Source organism: Mus caroli, chromosome 2 (genome assembly GCF_900094665.2).
Source record: "Mus caroli chromosome 2, CAROLI_EIJ_v1.1, whole genome shotgun sequence".
NCBI lineage: Eukaryota > Metazoa > Chordata > Mammalia > Rodentia > Muridae > Mus > Mus caroli.
In genome coordinates, this window is record NC_034571.1 from 57,507,465 (window position 1) to 57,517,648 (window position 10,184).

A 10,184-nucleotide genomic window follows, 5' to 3' on the forward strand; every position below is an offset into this window, starting at 1 on the left:
TTGTGTAAATGTACCACATTTTCTGTATCCATTCCTCTGTTGAGGGGCATCTGGGTTCTTTCCAGCTTCTGGCTATTATAAATAAGGCTGCTATGAATATAGTGAAGCATGCGTCCTTCTTATCAGTTGGAACTTTTTCTGGGTATATTCCCAGGAAAGGTATTGCTGGATCTTCTGGTAGTATTATGTCCAGTTTTCTGAGGAACCTCCATACTGACTTCCAGAGGGGATGTACAAGCTTGCAATCCCATCATCAGTGGAGGAGTGTTCCTCTTTCTCCACATCCTTGCCAGCATCTGCTGTCACCTGAATTTTTATCTTAGCCATTCTGACTGGTGTGAGGTGGAATCTCAAGGTTGTTTTGAGTTGCATTTAATCTGGTTAGGTTCTTCTACTTCCTGAATGTGAACCAAGCTACATTGTCAAAAAGATGTCACAGAACAATTTTTTTTTTCATGCAACTCTCCCAACTTCCAGTAATTTATTTTTGGAGGAACTTAGAAACCCTTCTTTTGAGCTCATATTGCTTTATCTGTAAGATTAAGACTGCTATACATTTGGTATGCTTGTGTTATGTTTTATAACCCACTATAATGGTTAATCTTTATCATAGACACAACTAGACTTGGGAATCCCCTATGGTATACAACAGTGGTTGTGTTTATCAATGCATTTCTAGAGAGACCCACCCTGAGTGAGAATGACACTGTCTGCTGGGCTAGGGTCTGGGTGAAAGAGAAAGCATTCATTTCTCCTTGCTTCTGACTGCAGATAAAACATGAGCAGCCGCCACGTGCTCCACTCTTTAGGTTTTTTATACAACAATGAAAAGAGTAATACACCCACACCTTACTGTTTCTAGCAGAGGGTTTTATCATTTTTCTTTAGGTATTTGGAAATTTACCTCATTTAATTGGCTTGATGGATTTCAAAATGTTATCAAGCAGTATAAAATAAAGTGAATCTAAATTATCTGTTCATTAATATCAAGGGTCTAAAAGAATCTTGTAAGCTTACTTGAAATTTGCTAACATATCTCTTATTTTAGAAAAGTCAGCCCAACTAGTTGAATGTAATTGTGATAAAATTTTGCAAATTTGAATTATTTTTAGTGGCTTGGCTTCATTGTAAGTAAATAGAAATGTTAATATTTCTTACAATGCCTTTAATTTAATTACTTCCTTTATTTATAATTTAATCGCAACATTTTCACCCCCTCTTTTCTCCCTCCCACCCCCTCCCATGTACCCCTCTGCTTGCTCTCTCTTTCAAATCCATGCTCAGTTTTTCATTAATTATATCACATACCTATATGCATATGCATCTATATTCTTTTTTTTATTTTTATTTTTTAAAGATTTATTTATTTATTATATATAAGTATACTGTAGTTGTCTTCAGACACTCCAGAAGAGGGCGCCAGATCTCGTTACAGATGGTTGTGAGCCACCATGTGGTTGCTGAGAATTGAACTCTGGACCTTCGGAAGAGCAGTCGGGTGCTCTTACTCACTGAGCCATCTCACCAGCCCCCTATATTCTTAAATACATGAATGCACTCACCTCAGTCTATATAATGTTGCTTGTATGTATGTTTTCAGGGCTGACCATTTGTACTATATAACCAAATGGTATGCTCTTCCCATGGGAAAACTTTTTCTCCTGCTTTCTGCATTCATTACTTGCCTATAGTACACCTCAGAGATCATTGCAAAAAAGTGAGGGAAGGATAGTGAGGGCCAGAGGCTCAGGGAGTTTGCTGTGAAACTGTGTCTCTTAGGAATGTAGACACCACCCCGGAACTCCTTTCTTAAGATGGTTTGCTGTTGGTCTTCATTTCTTCCCTTTCTCAAGAGAAGACAATTGCTTCTGCTCAGAGGATCACCTTTTCTCACTAGATCTTTCTCCCTCCCTCTCTCCCTGCATTCCTTTATTCTTTCTTTCCATCCCAATTCTCCCCTCACAAAGTCCCTTGTTCCATCCCCCCTTCTCCTCTGAGAAGGTAGGGACTACCCTGGGTAGCCCTCTACCCTGGCTTATCAAGTCTCCACAGGATTAGGTGCATCCTTTCCCACTAAGATGAGACAAAGCAGCCCTGTTGGGGATCAGATTGCCTGGTCACCCTACAGCTTTAGGGACAGTCCTCCTCCTCCCCTCCATCTGCTACATATCTGCCAATCCCAGGCCCTGTATGCTCTTGGCTGTGTAGCTCAGTCTCTGAGAGCCCCCACGGGTCAAGCTTAGTTGACACTGTTGGTCTTCCTTGGTGTTCCTGTCCCCTAGAGGGCCTGCAATGTTTCCCTAAGATTCCCAGAACTGATGCAGAATCTCACTGGATCTCTTTACTAAGTCAGCACATTTCACCTACCCCCAGTCTCCTCTCACCTCTAATCCTTTTGTTGTAAATTTAGAGTTCATGATGAGGCAGTATTAAGTTTTCTTTTCTGCTGCGTCACCGCAGGGATGTTCTTGGTCTAAAGTGCAGTATTTAAGAATGTCCTGGTCTGACCCTTCTTTGCCTGTCTGATGTCCTCTTGCTTTTCCCACTGACATGTTCTCTAAGTAATGCACATGTTGTACACAGCAGATATCCAGGGAAACCTCCCTCTCCCTGCCTCTGCTATTGTGAACACTGAAACCTGCTTTCTTCCCAGGCTCCAGGCAAAGCCTGGGAAATCTGTAATGCATCCATCACAGTAACTTTCAGTTTCTCTGTAACTGGTTTCATGAAGTGTGAGTAATATGAAGATGGTAATTTTTTTATACATTTTATTTTTATTTTTCTAAATGTATAGCAGTCAATAAATATTTATCGCCTATAGTGACTTTGTGATGTTTACTTGTGAATATTTTCAGAAAGTGAAGAACATCCTAATGTTACATAGATAAAACTGAGAAGAGTCTAATATTCAAATGTCAAATATGTTTTACAGCTTTCAGTTTGGAAACCTGCAGAATTATGATTGCCATGTTGGATGTATCCTTGAATGAAAACAGAAACTAGGAGGATATAGACTTACTGCTTTTTTTTTAACATCAAACTAGTTGTTAATTTTAGAGCAACTGTATTCTGTAAGATCCTGTTTAAAGTCCACATAGTTTCATTTTCACACCGAAATCTATTCATAGTCTGTGTCGGGCTAACTGCAAACGAATGTGTACTTTTCAGTCAGTGATTCAGCATAGGATCAGATAAATTCTCTCAGGTATCCAAACTTATTTTTGTTAATAAAACTGTTAGAGAGACTACACAGGAAAAATGGGGTTCAACGAATTCAAGGAGCTTTGGGCCGCTCTTAATGCCTGGAAGCAGAACTTCATGACCATTGACCAAGATCAAAGTGGCACTGTAGAACATCATGAGCTGAGTCAAGCCATCGCTCTTATGGGTAAGACCACTAACATCCCTTACAATCTTCTTGATTCTTTGGTAAAGAAACGGGCTTCTTTTATTTATTTTATTTTTATATTTTATGTTTATTTTATCTTATGAGTTAGAGGGTTTGCCTGAAAGTGTATATGCCTCTGATATATGTGCCTGGTGCTCTAGGAACCCAGAAGAGGGCATCAGGTTCCCTGGAACTGGAGTTACCGTGTACATGCTGGTAACCAAATCCAGGTCCTGTACAAGAGCAGAAAGTATTATTAACCACTGAACCATCTTTTCAGCTCCCAACATTATGTCTGTTAGATGCTTTAATTAATAAAGGACTGTTTTCTGTTAGTGTGTCCCTTAATTTTGGCTCACAACTGTAGGTAAGTCCTAATCAAAGATACTAACACAATCTTTATTACTGTCTTATCTTTTCTTTCTCCCTTTCTCCCTCCCTCCTTCTCTCTCTCTCTCTTTCCTCCTTTCTTTCTTTCTTTCTTTCTTTCTTTCTTTCTTTCTTTCTTTCTTTCTTTCTTTCTTTCTTTCATAATTTTTGCAGTAGCATTGAATATTGAGTCCTCAGTCCTGTATATGGGAGACCAGCTCTCTAACCAATTGAGCCCTATGTCCATTCTGTAATTTTATCTGAAATTTCTCCCAAAGACAATTTTCTACTCATGAATTTCCTAATATATTTAATTATCATCCCTAATGGTAGCACCTGACATGTATATTTCATACATTTACAACTTAGTGGACTCTTTAATTCTGTATGAAAGACTTATGACTGTCAACCATAGGTGTCTCTACTGGAATCTAGCTTTTCAACAGAAAAATAATTATTTTGTTTTTCTTCTTTTTCCTTACACAGTATAGAACATATGTGATAGGTCCTAAAAAACTTCAGAGTGCAAAGAATGCATTTCAAATTAGTTTAAAAGATGTAATTATTTTCACTGTACTTTTTAATAGGCTAAGGTTCTTGGTTCACTTTGCAAAGAGTGGTAATATCCATTGATGTTTCTTATGCTGACAGGTAATGCTGTGGTACTTTGCTATACTGTCCTCTTTTATATCCTCCTCTTCCTCATCTTCTTCCTCTCCTTCCTCCTTCTCCTCCTCGTCCTCCTTCTTTCTCCACATATATACTGTGTGTGTGGTGTGTTGGTGTGTGTGTGCAGTTTTTTTTTAAAGATAGATTATCACTCTGCTCACTTTATAACCCAGGCTGGTCTGGAAGTCACTATGCAGCCCAGGCCTACCTCAAATACACTGAGATCATTCTGATAAGGTCTCCGGAGTTATAAATATGAGCCATGCTTTTCGTATTTTTACTTAGCTTTAAGTAGTTTTCTTAATTTTCTTACCTAGTAATTTTGTGCATGACTATTTATAAACAAAATGTATATAAATGAAAATTTACCTGTTTAAAATTTGAATTCTGAGCTTAAGGTACAAGAGCTTAAATTATATGCCAAAGCTCAAACTACTGATTGTTTTCAACTTAGTTATATAAATAGACATTTTATTTTAGTATCTAGGGAAAATCTTGGCTATAGAAACATGTTCAATTGTTGGTCTTTAATAATAATTGATTCAACTCTGCCTTTTTAATAGTATGATTAAAAAATTTGCTTTAGTCTTTTTCAAAAATTAAAAAGGGAGCAGGTAGTGGTGGTGCATACCTTTAATTTCAGCATCTGGAGGCAGAGGCAAGTTGATCTCCGAGTTCCAGGACAGCATGGCCTACAGAATGAGTTCCAGGACGGCCAAAGAAGGCTACACAGAGAAAATCTGTTGAAAAAAGTTACCCCCCCCCCAAAAAAAAATGCCAAAAAACAAACAAACAAAAGGACTGCAAAGGTTCCAGGGCTGAAGCAGCGTCTGACTGTAAGAAAGGGTTGCTCTGCGCCTGCAAGGAGACTTAGTGGCCGAAAGCCTAAGCCAAGCATGATGGCCAGAATTTGATTCTCAGGGCCCACGTGGTAGAAGGAGATAGCTGCCTCCTGACAAGTTGTCTTCTGACCTTCAAACACTTGCTATTCCCATGTGCCCCCTCAAACTATAATCAAACGTTTGAGTTATTCTGGACCATTCAAATGTAACACCTTCAAATATCTTTAACGTCTGGAAGTTATGAAAACGTTTTAGGAATTGTGTTCATCCCACATTCAGATCATAACTCACTAGATGGATGCTTAAATGCATCTTCACATAGTTGAGTTATTGTGTGTTTAGAATGGCTCGTAATTTATATTTACTTTAAGCATGTTTTCTAGGTATATACATATGAATATATACATATGACTATATACATGTACACATGAATATATATGTATACTATATATGTGTGTATATATGTGTGTATGACTATGTGTGTGTGTGTGTATGTATATATATATATATATATATATATATGATCATACATGTATCCTATATACATGACTTATTTTGTTTTGTAGTGTTGGGGATTGAACTAGGCAAGTGACTTGGCCCTGGCTTCTCAAAGCCCTTTGGGTTATATTTTATTATAACTGTTGGTGGAGTTTTCCTTCTGGTACTGATTTTTATCTTTGGCTGGATTAGTGCCCTTTTTTCTAAGTCTACTGATCCAATAATATGTAGACCAAAATGCATTATTCTCTCAAGTTATGTAGACATGTCTCATTAAATATATTAGGACCATGCTAGAAGTATAGCAAAAAGAATCCCTGAATTTTTATTTCTATTATTTGATATTCATTCTTTATAACCTTCCAGTTTTTCAGATAATATATTTTCAAGTGAACGCATTCCAGCAGTCATTTGGGTAGAGCTTAAAACTGACATAAAGGACTTAACACTGGAAATGCTGATCAGAAGCTGTGCAGGGACAGGCGTACACAGTAAATTTGAGTAACAATGGAACGATTGAAGTAACAAATGTGTGTGAAGGAAAAAACTTGAAGAAGAAATAACATTTTCTGGTTTCCACCACTTTTAAGCAGGTTAATTTTCAGATGTTCTTTAGAAGAAAAACAGACATTCTATCAGGATTACAGCATTTGAATGATGACAAAGACTAATCATGATCCTTCTTTTGGTACTGCCATACTGAAGTGTGGGAATCTCTAGCAAATCCCCGCAGTACCATTTCAGGATAAAAATGTATGTCAAATGCCAAGGAAAGTAATATTGTCTTTCTTTAAAATCGATTTTGTTAAAAAGTTAGAATTGTGTCAGCTATGTATGTATGCCTTGCTAGAATTATTAATGAATATGATGTCTTTCCATTTTTGATACTAATGTATTTCTAATATATACTTTCAAGTGCTTTGGTTCAGTGGTAATGTGCTTGCCTCTGCTCCATGTGTACACCCTTATACTCAATCTTCAGTCCTGCCAAAAATAAATTGCATATTTTTTTCTGTAGAAAGAATTTTGAAAGTTAATCTGTTTCTTGACTTTATTAATTACAGTGGTTACGGTACTTTATGGCATTTAACTTTGAAGGTTTTAATGTGTCAGTCTTCCTTCTTAGGCTACAGGTTGAGTCCACAGACATTAGCTGCAATTGTCAGACGCTATAGCAAGAACGGCCGGATTTTCTTTGATGACTATGTTGCCTGCTGTGTGAAGCTGCGCGCCTTGACAGGTATTCAGCATAGATTCAATTTATGTGGCTATTTTTTGTGAATAGTGTTCCTGTTTCTTTCAGGATATTTATAATGGCATTTTCTCATCTTTCTTCACTATGATATCTAAATAGTCTTATCTATTTAAAGTATTCATGAATAGAGAAAGTTGAGGTTGCTCAGTTTTATAATGCTTTCATATTTCAGTGCCTTAGAATATTAAACACTTAAGATACTGCCGGTCTCAGTATCAGAGACATTAGGTACTGAGAATTAATGGGTTTTCAATTATAATTCTAAAACATAATTCTTGTGTGTAAAGATTTCTTTAGACGAAGAGACCACTTGCAACAAGGGATTGTGAATTTCATGTATGAAGATGTAAGTATTCTGAACACACTATAACATTTGTAATTTGTTGTTAATTATTAAAAAAAAAATTACATAGTGGGACCAACAAGGTGGCTTAGCTTGTAGATCTTTGTCACCAATCAGATGATCAGAGTTCTACTCCAAAGACCCATTTGGTGGACAGAGGAAACATTCTCCAAAAGGCATTCATTCTCTGACCTCCACATGTGCTCCATGACGTGAGGTGATGAGCACATGTGCATGTGCGTGCACACACACACACACACACACACACACACACACACACAGCTGTGCCCACATACACACTCTCTTTCACTCTCTAAATTAATCAGTAAGGATACAAATGCAATAAAATGTTGAAAAACATTAACTGATCCAGAACAGAAACACTGAAAATAATATATTTGGTGGCTACCTTATTTTCTACATTTTTTGTTAACAGCAACATAAGGTTAATGAATCATATGGCAGATAAAAATCCTATGGAGAATCACATGACTGGTGATTGGTAGTTTATTTTTCCATTCATTTTAGTGGTAACTACAGACATGGTCTATTAAATGGTAAGCTAATTTTTATGAGGAGTTGTTAACTTGTGGTTATTCTTTCTAAGAGAAAAAATGTGAAGCTGCTGGCTTTTCATTTCAAATACTCTCCATGAACCCAGTTCCAGTTGTGTGTAAGCTGAAGCCATAGCAAGTGACATCTCATATGTCCTTTCGCGCTATAGAGGCTTTGGGTTGGATTTGTTCTGTGTCTCAGTGGAAGGAAGGTATGGGACAGACAACACTTTATATACACAGCTTTGAAGTCCGGAGCAGTTTCATCTTATTGCAATAAAAGTTCTCACGGAATATAGTTAACTTAAAACAAATACAAGCCATTTGTTGTTGCCTAATGCTCCTCATGTCTTAGTTTTTGCAGGGCACTATGACAATTTGAAAGCCTAGCATTCCAAAGGCGGAGACAGACTGCAAATCCTTCTGCTTCATTGAAACAGACTGGACTACCTAAAATTGAAAGCTCGCGGAACTTTTTTGTATACCTTCCTGTGAAAGCTCCCCGCCCTTTCTGTTATTTAACCTTAAAGCACGGTTCAATGCAATAACTTTTTTTATTTGGAATATATTATTTTTGGAAAAGTTATGACATTGCAGATATATGCACGCTCTCTTGAAATGTTGCTAATGGTATGTAGCTAACTGATACCAGCATACCTGAGCCTTAGTTCTTAACAATAAAGCATATCAGAATTTAGTCACATGACAGATTGTCTACGAAGCCAAATAACGAAAGTCTAGATAAAACTTTTATATTGTCTAAAGGCTACAAGTTATACTTGTGACTTTGTTTGTGTCTGTGGGTGTTTCTGGGAGTGAGTCAGAGGGGACATCTGCACTTTGTGCTGTCTTTTGGGTTTTGATTAAACCATCAGAGAACATAGCACGTGTTCATGGCCAGTGAACTGTAGTTCCTAAGACTTTATCATTCTTTGCGTCTGTCAGCCTAGAGTAGTAGGTATTGTTTCACCTATTTTTATTGCATTATTTTTGTACAACATGTTTTATTGTCTTCCCACAATTGTTTTTGTTTTCAATTTCTCTGTTTTCGTTTAGCTGTGTTTTATGAGACAGGGTCTTTCTACATAGCCCAGTGTGACACAAATTCATGGTCTTCCTTTCTTGTCCCTGATTGTTTGCAGAAGTTCAAGACTTGCACACCCTTGCCCATACTAAAAATTCAAATGAAGATGCTTTTCTCTTTCATTAGTGAAGGCATAGATAACCTAAAATGTCAACCTTCCCTGAATCAAGCAGTTCAGAGGAGTGGCACACGTTAGTGGTGGGTCAGCATTCATTCACGTTTGTTCAGTTAAAGCCAGGTTCTGCTCCTAGTTAATGGCAACAGTTTATAAAGCAAACCAAGTGATCTGCCTCTGTTAACTGTTCAGAAATTCTGTGTTGGATTGGTAGTATGGACTAATTTGTGTGTGTCTGTTTGTGTGTGTGTGTGTGTGTGTGTGTGTGCGTGCCAAGTAGTGCTTTGACTTTTTTCTTTTTTTCTTTTATAATTATCCTCCTCCTCCCATTCCTCCACTTCCCTTTCCTCCTCTTCTTCCTTTTCCCCCTCTTTTTCCTCCTCTTCTTCCTCTTCCTCCTCTTCTCCTTCTTGTTCCATAAGCAGCATTTTTGGTGAAATTTTCTATAAAGATTTCAAGTAGTTACCAGGTTCTTTGCATTAAGTTGTCTGATCTAACATGTCAGAGTTAATTTGGTTTCTGAATTTTCATATATTTTAGCTGAATATATTCTAGCTGAATTCAGATGCAAATAGATATAATTTTAGTTTAGCTGGTGACCAAATTAAATATTTAAGAAAGAACTCCATGATTTTTAAAAATATTTTTAAAAGAAAACTCCACAAAAGTGCAAGCTCTTTTTATAAATACAGAAAACTTAAAATCAGCTTTTACTTCAAATGATCCTGAAAAGGAAATGATGTCTAATCATTTTGATATTGATTACTATGTAACTTGCTATCAATCCACTTGGTTATTGTGTAAGAATAGATCAATGAATAATGCATACACATTGTCCTCTGACAATTTGTTCATGACCACATAGTCAGTAGCCTGAAGGAATATTAATGGAACCATCGAAGGTACAGAATCTGAAGCTGTCATAGAAAACAGAAGTCACACCATGATCTTGTAAGTCATTGAGCAGTGTACACTCTTAATGTATAAGTGCTTTTATTTATACAGTAAACATGTTTCCATGTCATTTTGAGAATTTTTTAATAAACATTCAAATAGCTTGCTGTAAA

At 36.9% G+C, this 10,184-nt stretch overlaps 1 protein-coding gene across 1 annotated transcript in view; it reads left to right on the forward strand.

Annotated features, from left to right (window-relative positions):
• Positions 1-10,184, forward strand: part of Gca (grancalcin) — a 29,631-nt gene extending 19,447 nt beyond the window's left edge. The window contains exons 4-8 of the mRNA XM_021185780.1: positions 2,933-2,976; positions 3,241-3,388; positions 6,893-7,006; positions 7,309-7,367; positions 8,274-10,184. Coding sequence (XP_021041439.1) covers positions 2,933-2,976; positions 3,241-3,388; positions 6,893-7,006; positions 7,309-7,367; positions 8,274-8,300 — 392 coding nt within the window. The 3' untranslated portion in view covers positions 8,301-10,184. The remainder of the gene's footprint in view (positions 1-2,932; positions 2,977-3,240; positions 3,389-6,892; positions 7,007-7,308; positions 7,368-8,273) is intronic.